The 18,993-nt window shown below is 37.2% G+C and overlaps 1 protein-coding gene across 1 annotated transcript in view; it reads left to right on the top strand.

The window, feature by feature from the left end:
* TRAK2 (trafficking kinesin protein 2) overlaps positions 1–17,866 on the top strand; it is a 48,598-nt gene extending 30,732 nt beyond the window's left edge. Inside the window, exons 9-15 of the mRNA XM_068967534.1 lie at positions 1,122–1,259; positions 3,062–3,141; positions 3,446–3,640; positions 4,988–5,286; positions 6,837–7,103; positions 12,315–12,420; positions 14,048–17,866. Coding sequence (XP_068823635.1) covers positions 1,122–1,259; positions 3,062–3,141; positions 3,446–3,640; positions 4,988–5,286; positions 6,837–7,103; positions 12,315–12,420; positions 14,048–14,726 — 1,764 coding nt within the window. The 3' untranslated portion in view covers positions 14,727–17,866. The remainder of the gene's footprint in view (positions 1–1,121; positions 1,260–3,061; positions 3,142–3,445; positions 3,641–4,987; positions 5,287–6,836; positions 7,104–12,314; positions 12,421–14,047) is intronic.
* Positions 17,867–18,993: the final 1,127 nt, after the last annotated feature.

The following is an 18,993-nucleotide window of genomic DNA, read 5'->3' as shown; positions in this document are numbered from 1 at the left end:
CAAAATAAAGCTTTTTTAAAATCCTGTCTCTAAAACTAATAATAACGTGACAACATCTTTCTTAGCAGGGAAACCTTGAGATTATAAGATTTTTTAGGAATGTATGACCCCTTTACAGGTCTCTGTTAACTAACCCAACAGTTTTTAAAATAAGGCAATCTCCATTTTTAATGAGCACCTCTAACCCTAGTGATGCTGATCATCTAGTCCACATAATACATACACTTGAAGAAATTTTTGAAGTTAAAATGTACTCTGAAAATTATGTACTGTTTTAACATGCTTATGTATTCTAACTATAAAAGAAAGTTTCTGAAACAAGGGAGAAGAAACTACCTGTTTTATATCGATTAAGTACCCTGACATCTTTTTTTTTTTTTTTTTAAGATTTTATTTATTTATTTATTTTGGCTGTGGTGAGTCTTCATTGCTGTTTATGGGCTTTTCTCTAGTTGCAGTGAGCAGGACGTACTTTCTAATTGCTGTTGCGTGCTTCTCATTGTGGTTGGCTTCTCTTGTTATGGAGCATGGGCTTCAGTAGTTGCAACTCATGGGCTCTAGAGCTTGGGCTCAGTAGTTGTGGCACATGGGCTTAGTTGCTCCATGGCATGTGGGATCTTTTTGGACCAGGGATTGAACCCACTGTCCCAGCATTGGCAGGTGAATTCTTAACTGCTGGGCTACCAGGGAAACCTGCACCCTGACCTCTTATAGACTTGATAGACTTGATCTTGTCATTTGCAAAATTCAGAGAGATGTTTAAAAATACACATATCTAATGTTGTGCTAAACTAACTTGACCATAGCTATTATACTTCCTCTACAAGTTTTTTTTTTTTTTAAATAAGCATTAAATACTGAATTGACAGCTATGGTTGTCTCAGTTACTTTTCACATTTTTAGGAAATCATGTTTGAATATAATTCTGGCCAAGACACCTCTAAATCTGGCAGCTGGAAATATATATACTTTCCTTGCTTAGGCTGTTTCAGAGTCTTTGTAGAAAATTTAAATTCATAAAGTTGGTCCTCTGGGTAAAATTTAAACTTATCTCAATTTTTTTTTTCCTATTGTCACTTTGGAATATAATAAGGTACACTAATCGCCCTCCAATCTTTCAGCTGCATGAGTTACAAGACAGGAATATGGAGTGTCTGGGAATGCTACATGAATCTCAAGAAGAAATAAAGGAACTTCGCAGTAGATCTAGCCCTGCAGCTCATCTCTACTTCTCTCAGCCATATGGAGTTTTCTCTGGGGTAAGGGACTGAGATGTATTTAAGGAAACTTGCGTAAGATTTGATGGTCCTTGAGAGTAACAGGGTTGTAGGTAACCCCATTACCCCTTAATACTTCAGTGTGTATGTATTAAAAAAAAGGACCCTCTCAAGGACATTCTCCTACCTAACCACATACAACCATCAACTTCAGGATATTACCATTGATACAATACTATCACTGTCTCATCCACAGAGCCCATTTAAATTTTGTCAATTGTCCCAACAATGTCCTTTGAAGGATACATTGCATTGGGTTGTTACAGTCTGGGACAGTTCTTCTGTCTTTGTTTTGTCATCTATGACCTTTGTAGAATGTCTTCAGTTTTGATTTGTCTGTTGTTTCCCCACAATTAGATTTAGGTAATGCATTTTCAGCAGAAAGAATGCCATGTTCTCCTCAGTGCATTGTATTGGGAGGCACACGTTGTCTTTTTTTCCCATTACTGATGATGTTAATTAACTTTGATCCCTTGGTTAAGGTAATATCTGCCAGTTTTTTTCACTGTAAAGTTAGTCATTGTTAATTAATTACTAGTTAATTGAATTAACATTACTAATTAACTTTGAAGTGGTGAAAATTGTCAGATGCTACCTTAACCAAGTGATCAAAATAACTATTTGGGGGTGATACTTTGATACTGTTTAAATATTATGTTCCCCATCAAGCTTTACCCACTAGTTTTAGCACCCATTAATGGGGATGTATCTGACTCAGTTATTACTATGATGGTTGCCAAATGGTGACTTTTTCGTTCCATCATTTTTTTTTCAGCTTTTTAAAATTGGCATTCTTTTGTCAGTTAGAACTTTTCTGTCTCATTTATTTATTCATTTGTTCATTTAGGTTATGCAGTATAGACCCATGAATTCCTATTTTCATCAATGGATTATAAGCCATTATTACTCTTTTTTATTTTGATACTTAAATTGTCCCAGATGTGGTCAGTAGGATCTCCTTCAGGCTCTTCTTGCCCTTTCCCTGGCCCAGCCCTGAGATCAGCCATTCTCCAAGGAGCTCTGGTTATTTTTAGTGAGGAATGATACTTAGAATCCAAAATCTGGGTGCTAGGTATGCCTTGCCACTATAGTTATTATTGCTTTCAGTCCCTCTCAACAGATAGAGCTAGGAAATATGTGTATGTTCATATGCACCCATATAAACACATGTATATCTAGCTTTCTATTTATATCTTATGTTTATATGCATATTTAACATCATGAGTTCACACCAGTATCTCCAATTCTAGTCATTGTCAGCCCCATTGAGTCTACCATCCATGCTAATTGAATCTTCACCTTTGACCAGGGGAAGGAGAGGATTGCTGATTTTTATCTTAAACAATTTTTATATTGTAAAAGCTTTACATGTTCATTATAGAAAAGTTAGAAACTACAGAGAACCAAAAAGAAATTGTTAAATACTATCAAATCCTGACCTCCACAGAATCACTATTAACATCTTGGTTTATAGCCTTTCAAACCTTTTATTTTTGTGTATCTGTATATGTAATAATTTTATGTATCATAATTGGCTTTTCCCATTGCTTCCTGTAAAAATATATGAAGAAAAAGTAGTCATTTCTTATATAAAAGCTACATTTCCAGAATGTCTCTTTTCTTCCCCTGCATTTTAGCCTATAACTGTTTTCTTGTGTTTTCTTTTACTATAACACTGAAAGTATTGAATTCTGGGAATTCTATTAAATAATTGAAAGGTCGTTTATTTCTCTTAACAGACTTCTTAGTTAATCACTGTTTGTACCCTCAAACTCTTTTCTTAGGAATCTCTGGCAGCTGAGATTGAGGGGACCATGCGTAAGAAGTTGAGTTTGGATGAGGAATCTTCTCTCTTTAAACAAAAGTAAGTACAGATCGCATGTGTTGTTACTGGACCATTGGGATGGAAATTCAAAAGAAGCTACAATCCAAAGTGACCAGTATTATGAGATTCAGTAGTATATCTTCTTACTATTCAGTTCTTTCCTGATAGTGCTCCCATCTGTGAGAGCATTCTCTTGTTCTGAAATTTATTTTCTAATAATTTCTCTCAAACTTCAGAGGCTCTTCAGGGTGGCTTTATTTTTATTGAGCTGCATTTACACGCCTCTTTTCTAGAGTGCTCCAGTGGTAGGCGGTGGCAATAATAAACACTTCTTTTTTGACAGAGCCCAACAGAAACGGGTATTTGACACTGTCAAGGTTGCCAATGACACCCGGGGTCGCTCTGTCCCGTTCCCAATTCTGCCCATCCCAGGCTCCAACCGCTCAAGTGTCATCATGACAGCAAAACCATTTGAATCTGGCTTAGAACCAACAGAGGGCAAAACAACCCAGAAGAGTAACTTGGAGGAAGATCCAGGGTAAGAAACATGGATTCACACACAGATTCCAGCATTGTTCTGTGCTGTCTGAAGACAACACTGAAAGGAACCATCAGTTCTCATTCAGTAATGATGCCTTGTATCATTATTTGTTAGACAGATCACTGGAGTGAAAAGGTTTAATTAATTATATTTAAAATGAAGTTTGCATTGAACTGTAAAATTCTTTACTTCTTCTCTGGTTTGGCAGAATTTGAGTCTATATCTTTGTGTTCAGAATCAAATTTGTTTGAATCTGTTTGGTCATTGGCAGTTATGCATAGCATTAGATGATAGTTTCTCATAACCCGTGCTCATAATTTCAACTTCTTTGGTGCCTTTATGATAAACAATAATCTTGAATACCTATTAATGAAAACTAGATTGCTCTTAATTTCCTATTTGTTTAAATTGAGATTTCTGTTTCTGTTTTTTTATTAACTCAGTTCATTGAATTTTGTTTAACTAGAAATTAAACAGAATTACTGGAAAGTCAACTGAAAGTTTTTGAAAATTAGATGTTTGGCACCTGAGAGAAGTCTTTCCTAATGCAGAAATCCATTACCCTGGGTTTTTGATTGTATTGTCTGGTCTTAGGGGTAGATTCTATACCCATGGTAGCCTTATGTGTTGATACTACCTCATTGTACACAGTTACCTTAGGAAAAGATCTAACAAGAACATCTATGTGAATTCACATGGAATGCCTAAAACTTGGCTTACTACTCTTTCCTTTGGTATCAGTTGTAAGATATCTCTGAATAGCTTAGTCTTGAGAAGTGAAAAACTGTGTTGCAGAGCTATGAACATGCCGTATTTATGAATCTTGTTTTCTTTTAAATGTCTGCAGTATTCATAGAGGATTCTATGGCCTAAAGTAAATTTTTTCACATTTTAATATTTTTGAAATTGTTTATCTTTTGCAGCTAATGATATGTTGTAGTATAATGAGTAGCATTTTTAACTTCTTAGTATTACATAAAATAATGATGCCTCTTTCCCTCAATGGTATTATAGATTCAGTGAAATAAGATAATATTTAGTTTTTTGACTACCTAAACTGAATTTATAAATGGTCATTATCTATAGCTTCATAAATTAAGTGAAACAGAAATTTTAATAAACACAACATAATATAGCCTATCTGAAGTCATCTGAAATGATCTATAAAAATGTTACAATGTAGTATTAGAGATTTGGGTTTGTTACTACTTCTGTATTCCAGCTATCTAAGAAAAATATGTTTTTAAGATCAGTCTCTTGAACATTCACGATTGTGGAAAGGAGAGCTCTTTGCTGTGCTTCTGACCCTCACAGATGTAGTCAGTGAATGTGATTTTCCCATAGGAACATCCAGAAGGCAGATCAACCAGGACCCTCTACAGAGAGCGATTTGGCAACAGCACTTCATCGCCTGAGTCTGCGGCGACAGAACTACTTAAGTGAGAAGCAGTTCTTTGCAGAAGAATGGCAGCGGAAGATCCAAGTTCTGGCTGACCAGAAAGAAGAGGGTAGTGGCTGTGGCACGCCCACAGAGAGCCTGGCCTCCCTCTACACTGACCAATCAGAGATCACAGACCTAAGCAGTGCCAGTTGCCTTCGAGGTTTCATGCCTGAAAAATTACAAATTGTCAAGCCCCTTGAAGGTAATAAGTGAGGGCCATTTCTAAGCAATGTTGCTTATCATTTTGCCTTCCCCTGGAAATGACATGTCTCTTGTAATTATAAAAACTCTATGCTCTATGTGCAGGAGCTATCTTTATTATCCCTAAATCTTCACTGTTTTGTGACCATGCACTGCAGAACTTTGTGGAAAATTAATGAAGAGATTTGCATTCTCCATGCCATCAGCTGTCAGTTCTCTTCTACAGATGTTGTTTTTATACAAATGTGGGGGAGGAGAAGTAATCTTTTCTTGTCCTTTGCTGAGGAATATCCTTGATAGCGGGGCTTTCCAGGTAACGCTAGTGGAAAAGAACCCACCTGCCAGTGCAGGAGATGTAAGAGATGTGGGTTCAGTCTCTGGGTTGGGAAGGTCCCCTGAAGGAGGGCACAGCAACCCACTCCAGTATTCTTGCCTGGAGAATCCCATGGACAGAGGAGCCTAGCAGGCTACAGTTTATAGGGTTGCACAGAGTTACGCATGACTGAAGTGACTTAGCATGCATGCACACATCCTTGATAGCAGTTTTCATGATAAGATAAATGAGATATGACAGATGAATAAAAATAATCTAGATGGAATATTTCATCTCTACCTTTTGTTTCAAGAAAGAGTTCTTTACTCAGAGTGTCTTTTACTTAGAGGTATGTGTGCCTGTATTTTTCTTTTGTTCAGTTAGAAAATGTTGTTAATTTCAGGTCAGTTTCTATTCTCTCTTAAAATGGGACTTGAATTTAAAATAGATTTCTTTGTTTTATGGAATATTGACAATCTTCAAATGATCCTCTGCTGTTACCATAAAAGAGTCTGCATTAGACAGAATTTTGAGTTGATAGCCTAGAAGGACCTCTCAAACTCAAAGGTGTTATGTTAGTTTTATTAATGGTCAGTGCAGATATTTGCAGCTATTTTTAGGATTAAATGACTCAGTGACAAGTAGCAACTGCATCTGGTGCAGGCACTTGGGATGATCATTAGCCCTCATTTGCAGACAGAAACAGTGGGGATATGTCCTCCTTTTATCATTTCTTAGCTTTCCTACTCTCCCTGAGATCCTGGTGAAAGGACATTAACACAGTAGAGAAGTATACAAAAAATCACTGTAATTCAAGATGCCTTCCAACCTAGGAGCCTAGCTTTTGATTTCAAAGTTCATAAGCATAGTTCCAAAACAAAGGAATATTGATTTTTGTCACCTGGAAAAACACAACCCCACGTTGTACATATCTTTCTTCTCATCACTGCCTCAGCATCCTAGTTCCTATTAAGCATGTTGACTTGGTTTTTTCACCCCTGCTTTAGATGTCCTTTTTGAAGTTAACTTTTGAAATAAAAAGATGACTATTCATACCTTTAGCATCTTGTTAGTTTTCCACAGAGAACTTCAATGTACAAATTTTACCAAAATATTAAGACCGAAAAAGCAGTTTTATTATTATCATTACTTTTTTACACATGTAATTTTAGCTCTTTTCAAGATTTAATATTTGTGGGAAATTTAAAACATGTTCCTTTTTTTGTTTGCGTACTCAGGATCACAAACTCTGCATCAATGGCAGCAACTTGCTCAACCAAATTTAGGAACCATTCTTGACCCACGACCAGGTGTCATCACTAAAGGCTTTACCCAGTTGCCCAAGGATGCCATCTATCACCTCTCAGATTTAGAAGAAGATGAAGAGGAGGGTATCACTTTTCAGGTTCAGCAACCTCTTCAAGTGGAACAGAAAACATCAATATCCCAGCCAGTAACAGGAATCTTCCTGCCACCCATGACTTCAGCTGGTGGTCCAGTTACAGGTGAGGAGAGTATAGCTTGTAACCAGTAGTACTTTGCTGTCTGCATCACTGTATGGTCAACTGACTGTCTCTACTTAAGTCTTACTGGAGTGTACTCATCTTGAAAATAGGGTAGTAGAAATGTATAGCGTAAGTGCCTCTTCTGATTCTCTCCATGTCTTAGCCAACCTGCATAAATACATCAGGAAGAGAGGAGAGAGCAATTCAGTCAATTGTTCACAAACCTTTAGGACTCAGCGTCTCTTTAAACTTTTTTTTTTTTTTCAATTGAAGGATAATTGCTTTATAGTATTGTGTTGGTTTCTACCAAAAATCAACATGTATCAGACATAGGTTAACCCATGTCTCCTCTCACTTGAACATCCCTTCTACCTCCCTCCCCATCCCATCTTTGCATTCTTAAAAACCATGAAGAATTCCAGAGAGCATGTCTGTATGGGTTGTTCAGTTAAGTTCAGTTCAGTTGCTCAGTCGTGTCCGACTCTTTGCGACCCCATGAATTGCAGCATGCCAGGCCTCCCTGTCCATCACCAACTCCCGGAGTTCACTCAGACTCAGGTCCATCGAGTCCGTGATGCCATCCAGCCATCTCATCGTCTGTTGTCCCCTTCTCCTCCTGCCCCCAGTCCCTCCCAGCATCAGAGTCTTTTCCAGTGAGTCAACTCTTCGCATGAGGTGGCCAAAGTACTGGAGTTTCAGCTTTAGCATCATTCCTTCCAAAGAAATGCCAGGGCTGATCTCCTTCAGAATGGACTGGTTGGATCTCCTTGCAGTCCAAGGGACTCTCACGAGTCTTCTCCAACACCACAGTTCAAAACCATCAATTCTTCGGTGCTCAACCTTCTTCACAGTCCAACTCTCACATCCATACATGACCACTGGAAAAACCACAGCCTTAACTAGATGGACCTTAGTCAGCAAAGTAATGTCTCTGCTTTTGAATATACTATCTAGGTTGGTCATAACTTTTCTTCCAAGGAGTAAGCGTCTTTTAATTTCACGGCTGCAGTCACCATCTGCAGTGATTTTGGAGCCCCGCAAAATAAAGTCTGACATTGTTTCCACTGTTTCCCCATCTATTTCCCATGAAGTGATGGGACCGGATGCCATGATCTTCGTTTTCTGAATGTTGAGCTTTAAGCCAACTTTTTCACTCTCCTCTTTCACTTTCATCAAGAGGCTTTTTAGTTCCTCTTCACTTTCTGCCATAAGGATGGTGTCATCTGCATATCTGAGGGTATTGATATTTCTCCCGGCAATCTTGATTCCAGCTTGCGTTTCTTCCAGTCCAGCATTTCTCATGATGTACTCTGCATAGAAGTTAAATAAGCAGGGTGACAATATACAGCCTTGACGCACTCCTTTTCCTATTTGGAACCAGTCTGTTGTTCCATGTCCAGTTCTAACTGTTGCTTCCTGACCTGCATACAGATTTCTCAAGAGGCAGGTCAGGTGGTCTGGTATTCCCATCTCTTTCAGAATTTTCCACAGTTTATTGTGATCCACACAGTCAAAGGCTTTGGCATAGTCAATAAAGCAGAAATGGATGTTTTTCTGGAACTCTCTTGCTTTTTCCATGATCCAATGGATGTTGGCAATTTGATCTCTGGTTACCATATTAGAAATAAAAACTGAGAAATTATTAAAATATTTACTAACTCATTATTTTAAAATAGTTACATATTAACACAAATAATATATTTTATGAAAAACAGCTGTATTTTTTCAAGTAGTGAGAAAAATGGTTTAATTTTATAATTTTGCAAGTCCCTAATTTACACATTAATAGAAGATAGCAGGATTCTTGTGTCAGCATCTACATTCAGTCTATTACAATATGTTGTTTTGATTGAGAATATGAAGAAAATACAGGCTTCCCAGTTGGCTCAGGGGGTAAAGAATCCACCTGCAGTGCAGGAGACACAGGAAATATGGGCTTGATCCATGAGTTGGGAAGATCGTCTAAAGGAGGGCATGGCAACCTACTCCCGTATTCTTGCCTGAAGAATCCCATGGACAGATGAGCCTGATGGGCTGCAGTCCATAAGACTGCAGAGAGTTGGATGTGACTGAAGTGACTGAGCATGCACACTTGAAGAAAATACAGCCTTGCCATCATCAAAAAATCTGCAAATAATAAATGCTGGAGAGGATGTAGAGAAAAAGGAACCCTACACTGTTGGGAATGTAAATTGGTACAGCCACTATGGACAGCAGTATGAAAGTTCCTTAAAAAACTAAAAGTAAAGTTACCATATGATCCTGCAATCCCATTCCTGGGTATATATTTATATAAATGTTAATTTGAAAAGCTACATGCACCCCAGTATCCATTGTATCACTGTTTACAATAACCAAGACATGGAAGCAACCTAAATATCTATCAACAGATGAATGGATAAAGAAGATGTGATACATATATATTACATAATACAACAGAATTATTCAGCCATAAAAAGAATGAAATAATGGTGATGGTGTTTGCAGCAATATGGATGGACCTAGATATTATCATACTAAAGGGAAGTATGCGAGACAGAGAAAGACAAATATTATATGACATTGCTTATATGTGGAATTTTAAAAAAATTAATATAAATGAACTTATATACAAAACAGAAATAGATCCACAGATGTAGGAAACAAATTTATGTCTACCAAAAAAGAAAGGAGGGAGGGAGGGATAAATTTGAAGTTTGGAATTAACAGATACACACACTACTATTATATAAAATCAATAACCAACAAGGACCTAAGGACCAAATTTACAATACAGGGCACTCAATATTTTGTAATAATTTATAAGGGAAAAGAATATAAAATAATGTATGTTTATATATATAACTGAGTCATTTTGCTATATACCTGAAACACAACACTGTAAATCAACTATACCTCAATAAAATAAAAAGAACTTAAAGTTTAAAAAAAGAAAGAAAGTACAGCCTCACACAGATATCTGGTTGGAAAAGGAAAGTGTGTTTTAATAGCCTCTTCAGATATTTGTGAATATTACACCAAAACTTGATAAGTGGTAGTTTCTTTAAGGTTTATAACAATGTAAATCTAAAACTTTTCATACTTTGTTACATTAAAATCCATTAGTCTGTTCTATACTCTGAATACATCTTTTACCCATGCATGATTTTATATCATACACTGGTCATTTGGAAAATATTGATTCACTAAGTTATACAGATCTTCCAAATGTTGACACATTTCATTATATAATACAATAAAATCATGTAATATTACCCACCTATCTAATTGGGTAAGTGTTTTAGTACTAGGAAGCTTTCAAGCTCTCAGTGGTGGGTTCAAGTCTACCAAAACAGTCATTTTCTCTTCAAAGCTCAAATTTTGTCACCAGCAGCAAATCCTTTCAGCTATTTTCTTGAAGAGACAGGCAAACTACATTTTTTTTTTTTGAAGAAAATGTTGTCATACTGTATAACACAGGGAATTCTGCTCAGTGTTATATGGTCTGAATGAGAGGGGAATTTGGGGGAGAATGGATACACGTATATGTTTGGCTGAGTCCCTTTGCTGTCCACCTGAAACTCCCACATTATTAGTCAGCTATTCCTCAATATAAAATAAAAAGTTAAAAAAAATGTTGCCACATATTCAAATCTGAATAACTGTAGTTTTTGTATTAATTGTTCTTTTAAGTAAAAATGGTGTTCTGTCAAAAAATATAAAACTTAATTGCACTTGTGCTTTTCCTTCATGTAAGCATTGTATCTCTGTATGCTGCAAAGAAGTACTTAATACTTACTTCCCATTTCATCACATAGAATATTAAAAAAATTCAAGGGCCAAGATTTAATAATTTATACTGCTTCATCAAGGGCATTTTAATGTGAATTTGGCCTTTTTTTTTTGCTACCATAATTGGACAGCAGTGAGAAATGCTAGTACCACTTGTGCTCGGGAGCCAATAGCTTTACCCAGTGTCACCTTTGTATCAGCAGTGCAAATGCCAGCCCAATAGGAAAGACAGACAGCATCTTAATGTTGCTGTGAAAGTAGTTCTGACCTGTAGATCCCATCAGTTCAGTTCAGTTCAGTCGCTCAGTCGTGTCCGACTCTTTGAGACCCCATGAATTGCAGCATGCCAGACCTCCCTGTCCATCACCAATTCCCGGAGTTTACCCAAACTCATGTCCGTCGAGTCGGTGATACCATCCAGCCATCTCATCCTCTGTCATCCCCTTCTCCTCCTGCCCCCAATCCCTCCCAGTATCGGGGTCTTTTCCAGTGAGTCAACTCTTCGCATGAGGTGGCCAAAGTATTGGAGTTTCAGCCTCAGCATCATTTCTTCCAATGAACACCCAGGACTGATCTCCTTTAGGATGGACTGGTGGGATCTCCTTGCAGTCCAGGGGACTCTCAAGAGTCGTCTCCAACACCACAGTTCAAAACCATCAATTCTTCGGCGCTCAGCTTTCTTCACAGTCCAACTCTCACATCCATACATGACCACAGGAAAAACCATAGCCTTGACTAGATGGACCTTTGTTGGCAAAGTAATGTCTCTGCTTTTTAATATGCTGTCTAGGTTGGTCATAACTTTCCTTCCAAGGAGTAAGTGTCTTTTAATTTCACAGCTGCAATCACCATCTGCAGTGATTTTGGAGCCCAAAAAAATAAAGTCTGACACTGTTTCCACTGTTTCCCTGTCTATTTCTCATGAAGTGATGGGACTGGATGCCATGATCTTCGTTTTCTGAATGTTGAGCTTTAAGCCAACTTTTTCACTCTCCTCTTTCACTCTCATCAAGAGGCTTTTTCGTTCCTCTTCAGTTTTTGCTATAAGGGTGGTGTCACTGCATATCTGAAGTTATTGATATTTCTCCCAGCAATACATGGTGCAAATCACACATTGAGAACCACTGGAGTAGTTTGGCTAGAAAGTTGGATGACTAGTTCTTAGTTTGGTTTGATTTTAATATTTTTTTTTCAGAATGTGTTTTTCTCCTGTTTCTAAGCTGTTTTAAATCCATTTGAATTACAATTTCAAATTATTGAAGGATTCAGCTATGTACTGATCAGTGGATACTATTGCAGTGTGTATATTTCATTTCTAGATTGTGGAATTTTTGTATAAAAGATACTTGATAAAATGTCATATTATTAATAATGAACTTTCTACATTATTAACCTAGTCTTTCAATTTTGTGTTTGATTCTCTAAAATTCTCCACTTTAGTTGCAACCTCAAACCCAGGCAAGTGTCTGTCCTGCACAAACTCGACATTTACCTTCACCACCTGTAGGATATTACATCCCTCTGATATCACTCAGGTTACCCCCAGGTAAGAGGGGCTGAGCAGTTGGAATCTTTACTTCTTTCTTCAAATATGTTTTACTACATTTCTTTTTTTAATTACTGTCTTTTTAATTCCTAGAATTTTAATGTTCTGTGATAATTTGCTTTTAGAATATTTTCACATTGTATTTTCTCATTTGATGATTATAACTCTTTCAAGGAGACAGACAGGGAGTAGGTAGTGTCTAAATGAAGAAAGTGAGGCATAGAACGTTTGGGTGACTGGTCCAAGGATAGAGAGGTAGTAAGTGACCCAACTGAGCCTATACAGAGAATTAGCCAGACTGAACAACTGGAGGAACTGGTTCTCTGTACAAGACTGCCCTCGGTTCTGATACCACCTGCAGGTTCAGGAGATTCCCAAAGCCATGCTCTGGTTTGATTGATATTCTAGGAGGACTCACAGAACTCTCTGAAAGCTATCATGCACATGGTTACTATTTATTACAGGGAAAGGTTACAGGATAAAATTAGCTGAAGGAAGAGACTCTGACAAGTCAGAGTCTGGGAAGACTCTACACATGAAGCTTCCTTAGGATTCATTACTTTCCTGGAATTGATGTTTGACAGTGCAGTACACAGAGTACTGCCAACTAGGGAAGCTCACTTAAGCTTCAGGGTCCAGATTTTTTACTGAGGTTTCACTGTGTAAGGCATGATTGACTATCCATATGGTTATAACTCACTATAAATATAATAACTCATCTCCAGGTCCACTGCCCCGAAGCTTCAACCCTGAATCACAGGGTTTTTCTGGCATGGCCAGTCCCTACCCTACAACTATAGGCTATGGCCAAGTCCACCCCAAGATCTAGCTAGTGTGGCCAGCCTCCTTCCTGAACAAACATACTTCTAGCAAACATGGCATAGATTACCTCCCAGAATCTGAGGGCAAAGGCAGAAACCTCTGGGCAGTCCAAATCATGTACTACACAGGCTAGAACAATAAGCAATATTGCTGCAGTTTCTATCCTACGAATTCCCAAAAGAATCTACGGTAGTTTCCAGAGATACCTAGAACATTGCAGGGATAATGTTAACTAGAAGTAGAGAAGAATAATTATTAAAATAATTTTAAAATTTTTAATTATTTAGAATAATTCAAATATTATGAAGAATGAAGTTTCTCCTTCAAAGAGCATCTTAGATTTAATTTTGAAAAATTGTATTTTCTAAAGGATTGAAGAATTGTTAAACTGTGTGCTATCATCTTTTGGTATATTTTGCTTTACAAAATGGATATATTAATAAAAATTTCTAGAATTTATTTTCTTCAGTATTTAAATTTCTTTGATTTTTTAATCATAAATTTTAGTTATATTTCCACAGGTAACATATTTTAGAGTTAGAATTTAAGAATAAATTTATCTAAGGGTATAGTAAACTTTTTCATATTCTGTGAAAATAAATATGTTTCAGTGAGTTAATGACTAAATTACAAACAACTGATCTTTGAAGTGACACATCAGAGTTTTCATTCCTCAGATACTGATGTGTTGCCTGTTCCTCTACATTTGCTGTGGATCACTACTGTAATTACCTTAAATGCTCACTTCAGATTGCTTTTTATTCTCAAACACTCCCTCCTGCCTTTTTTTTTTTCCTTTGTAAAGCTCTGGCTTCCCTTCCTTATCCTGCGCAAGCAGTGGTAGCAGTTCATCAAACACGGAGGTGAATTCTCCTGCCGTGTCCTACAGGCTCAACATTGGTGAATCTATCACTAACCGACGAGATTCTACCATAACCTTCAGCAGCACCATGAGCTTGGCCAAACTTCTTCAGGAGCGAGGCATCTCTGCTAAAGTGTACCACAGCCCAATTTCAGAGAACCCTCTCCTGCAGCCTCTCCCTCGAGGCCTGTCTACCCCTTCCACACCACCAAATTCACCATCTCATTCACCTTGCCCTTCTCCTTTGCCCGTGGAGCCTCAAGTGCATCTCTCTGAAAATTTTTTGGCCTCCCGACCAGCGGAAACATTCCTCCAAGAGATGTATGGCCTGAGACCATCCCGAAACCCTCCTGATGTTGGCCAGTTGAAGATGAACTTAGTGGACAGGCTGAAGAGACTGGGGATAGCCAGAGTGATCAAGAACCCCCAGGCCCAGACAAATGGAAGAAGCCAAAAAGCAGAAAATGGTCTTCAAAGACCAAACTCTGCTGTCTATTTAAATTCAGGGAGCAATTTACTGAGTGGACTGAGGAGGAATCAGAGTCTTCCAGTCATGTTGGGTAGCTTCAGTACCCCAGTTTGCACATCATCCCCCAAAATGGATATCCTGAAGGAGGATTGAAGTTCAGCAGTTGACTGACCTCTTATCAAGTTAGCACATGAAGGAAAGATTTGCACTGTTTATATGTAGTCTTGTCTGAGAGAAAAGGAATGTCGCAGAAGGGCTGTGAATGTAGAAAGGGGAGGGTGAAAGAATGGAAACAGGATTAGCCTGAGGTCTGTCTGGTAACTTGAAAGTATAAATGAATGGGTCATGAGTATTTGGAGGCAAGGGAAAGAAGAAAGGTTGAATGTAGTCCTTCAGTTGGTTTTTATTGTCTTGAAAATAAAGTGACTAGAAAATAAATCCAGTAATATTGAAACACACCAGAAATACTGAACTTCCTAGTACACTTACTTCTGGTGAGCATAAGCAGGAAGGACCTAGGTTAGGAGATGGGATAGAAGAAGGAGCAGTTTGGACCACTGCCTTTAGAAAGCTGTTCCAGAAGGTTGCTGGGGTAAACTCGGTCTGTTACTGAGACGACAGTGATGTGGCTTTTATGTTGGCCCCTGTTAACATCTGGTTAAATTACACATCCGTCAGAAAGTAAGCTCACTGCATTATCAAACAAGGAATTTCACCTTTTTCATAAGATCATAGTAGTGGAGACTCCCTTTCTGCTTTCTGTTTTCAGGCCTTTGAACCCCTGGGAGCCCAAACGTCATCCACATTCCTTTTGCATTTGTAATTAATAAGTGTTCAGTTTTTTAAATTGTATTTTTATACAGTATCCCCCTCAAACAGTGTAAGTTGGGGATGGGGGTAGGAAGGATTTATTTTAAGAAGGGAAGTGTGGGTACATTGGAACCAAGGAATCTCGTTTCCAGAATATTTCTTCTGAATAAATGCAATGACCAAGGTGTATGAACATAGTTACATGTCTTTGAAATTTCCTTGGAGGCTGGAAGGGTTAAGCCAGAAGTGCAATCAATAGGAATTTGAGAATGTTATGTATTTATGTCTGTAAGGTTTTTTGTAAGGAAAGCTGATTGCAAGTAAACTTTTCCCAAAATATGCTATGCATGTTTTTAATGAAGAATGACATGTATTTGCACAAAAATTCTCAGGCACAGTCTATTATTATAAACTGAAGTAAAACCCAGGTGCTTGCTTTGAGATTGTTTTTTAATATAAAATAAAATTTGCCTTTTTCTTGATTTCTGTAGAATTAGAGAATGAACTTTTTAATGGTAAAGTCAAAGCTTTTGTTTTTTCTCTGGGATTCTGTTTTTGTTTTTAACTATGTGAAATGGCAAAGTGAAACTTGGGGATTAGGTTTCAGCTTCCAGCAGTGTGATGCAAGGCTGTGAATTAGGAAGAAACAGACCTGTTTTTTGAGTATTGCTTGCCTAGATCTTTATCTCGGCTGTGAAGTTCAGAAAGAAATGCCATCACATAAAAGGCATAATGGAGAGAAGCTAGAAGGGGGCTAGGTATTTTTGAAAAGGGGAGGCATGTTACTTGATCTTTTCAGTGTTTCATTAGCAGATGTTTTGCCCCTTTGTTCTGACTTAAAGTGAAAGGCCATTTTCTGAAGAATTCTTGATGCGAGTGTTGCTCCCATCTGTACACCTGTTACAGACCAGAGGAGGGCCTTCTCTCTTCTAGAGCTGCTTCATGGGCTCAAAACGCACATGCAGTAGTAAAATGTGTGGGTTTTATGTACTTTTTAAAGATCTTTTAATAAGACTTTTCTAAATAAATTTCTTAGAATTAAAAGTGAGAGTGTCCTCTCCCTATTCTCTCCCCCTTGCTCAGTCCTTCTGAAGTCAGAAGACTGTATACATAAATGTTCAGAAAGGATTCCAGCTGGTATATAAGTGAATGTCAGTGTCCTGAATGTGAACCAGAAGAATTCCTGATGTTTCAGTTTCTAAAATATTCCCATTTTAAATGATAATATTTGAGTTTCTAATTCGTAAAGTAACTGGGGTGCTTATTTTAGACAATTCTGTAAGCTTTTTATTTATTCTCTAAGAAAGTAATCTTCCTATTGCCAGTTGCCAAGAAACATCAGGATCTAGGAAAATGTAGGGCCAGAGAGTAGTACAAAGTGTTAAATTATCAGAGTTTATGTATATTATATAAACAGCTATAAATTAAGCAAGATTTGGGCATGTTGTGTATAATTAGTATATCTGTAAAATAACTGATGCTAAAATGATCGCTTTAGAGGCAGGGCAAGAGTGTATTCACAGCCAAATAAGCCTGTCTGATTAAAGAAAAGCATACTTTGGTTTTTGAAAATTAAACTGATGTTGCTGTTCCACCAGAAACACAAGGATTATAAACTGATGCTTGTCTCTAGAAATGAATCCTGTTTTGAAATTGGGTTTTATTGTTTTCGAAATTTCCATCTAAAATCATTTTTGAATACTGCCTGAGACTCTCTATTATAATGAAATAGTGTGTAGAGGATAGTAAGAACTGGAGCCTTGTAGCAAGTTCTTTCTTAATTTATCTGTTATGCTTTAGGACAGTTCACATTTTGATTTTCTTGTATCCACTGTGTAGGTACTATAATGCCAGTTTGGAAAATGCCAATCTTTCTTTTTTCTTTTGAAAGTTCTCAATGATTATACCTCAGGTATTTCTGAGTATCCTGTTGCCTACTAGGAGGGATACCTTCCCTGTGAACTCAGAATTAAAAGTTCTCCAGAATTATCATGATCCCAAATCTTATGTAAATAGCTTTACCCATGGGTCTTGGAAAAAAGTTAATGACCATTGTTAAAGTAGTTTTTAAAAAAAAATTTTGTACTCTATGTCCTTGATTTGACCTGAATAAACAGACTTTGACAAAGGGAGGCATGTTATCAGCAGCTCACAAGAGCCTGTCCTCTAGAAAAGGTGTATTTTTAAACAGTATTCAAAGCCTGTTATTTTTTTCTGGTACTTAATTAGTACTTGTTGTTCAAACATTAACTCTTGACATCTGGAACCAGAGCTCTCAGTGTTCAGTGGCTCACTCCTCTGATGTCGGATGCCTGCAAGCCTGTACCCTGAGCGCAGCACAGCAGAGTCAACACTGAGTGGCCCCTTTGCCTCCACAGCTATCAGCGAGTGGCGTGGGGCCCTCTGTGGCTGCCAGCAAGATACTGTAGTGTGATATCTGGGGCTTGACTTTGTCAAACAGCTCTTTGTGCACCTACCTTTGCTTTGTCGAATGTAAATCAGATAATAAACATGAGTATCTTCTTAAATTTTCCTTTGTCTTTCTGTGGTTTTGTCCCAGTTCTTTTCACAGATAATCCTGCATTAAGTCTTTCCTTTCTGTTATGTTGTTTTGGGTACAGAGAACAAGCTCTATTTGCCAACAATAGTCATGAGTAGTAAATAGATATTACTGTATTTTCTTAGATGTTTTAAATAGAATAACCATATTGTTTCCTCAGCAAAGCATCAGCAACAAAAAAACAAAACCTAAAGTTGTTGATATGCATATCCTTAAGACTCAGGAAGTATGAGGCAATGCATTTCTGATGGTCCACAACTGACTATTGATACTTAACTATTTAGAAACTGTTTCCAAGAAATTAAATTTGAAAATTGTTGGATTTTAATAGAAAAAATTCTTTGATGTTCTTTTTTCTCTGTCACATTTTAACTGCTATATTTTTTAAAGCTCATATGAGCATTTTGTGAGAAATGAGTCTCCACTTCTTTGATATATAATTTAGTAATGTTCCAAGCATCTTTGATTGTGTTTTCTTTCACAAATGATTATCAGTGGATGTGTCTGAAGTTCAAAAACCTAATGAAATAAGGCTAAAGATTTGAGGCTTTCAGCATTCTGTTGCCTTTTGTTTCTGGTTTTGTCGTATGTTTGAGTTATGCTAGTATTGGTTTTTCTTTTTTTCATTAGTTTTTATGAAGTAAGGCTAAAATGCCAAAAAAACACTTTTTTTTAATGAAAAAATGCTGAACAGGTTTGCCAAAGATGCCAAAACACAACTGTCAGGCATGAAGTGCTTTATTCTTCAGCGTAAGAAAGTGCGAGTGAAACACATCAAAGGTAATGTGAGAAGTTAGAGAAAAAAGTATAAATGTCAAATATGTTAAAAAGGTTAATTTCGTTAAATTAAATTTTTTTTTTACCTTCTCAGCAGAATTGTTTAAAAGCAAGAATTTCACATCATATTCAAACAGTACAGTGGGCCGGAAAATTACAAAGTATTTTGATTTCATTTAATTCACTACCACTTTTACAGCTATTTCATCATCTCTCAAAGCAACCACAAAATTCATACAATAATGTGAACAATTCGCACCATGATTCATTTGC

The sequence above is a fragment of the Capricornis sumatraensis genome, chromosome 3 (assembly GCF_032405125.1).
Source record: "Capricornis sumatraensis isolate serow.1 chromosome 3, serow.2, whole genome shotgun sequence".
Taxonomy (NCBI): domain Eukaryota; kingdom Metazoa; phylum Chordata; class Mammalia; order Artiodactyla; family Bovidae; genus Capricornis; species Capricornis sumatraensis.
The sequence above is the reverse complement of the archived record's forward strand: the minus strand, read 5'-3'. Positions and strand labels throughout refer to the sequence as shown.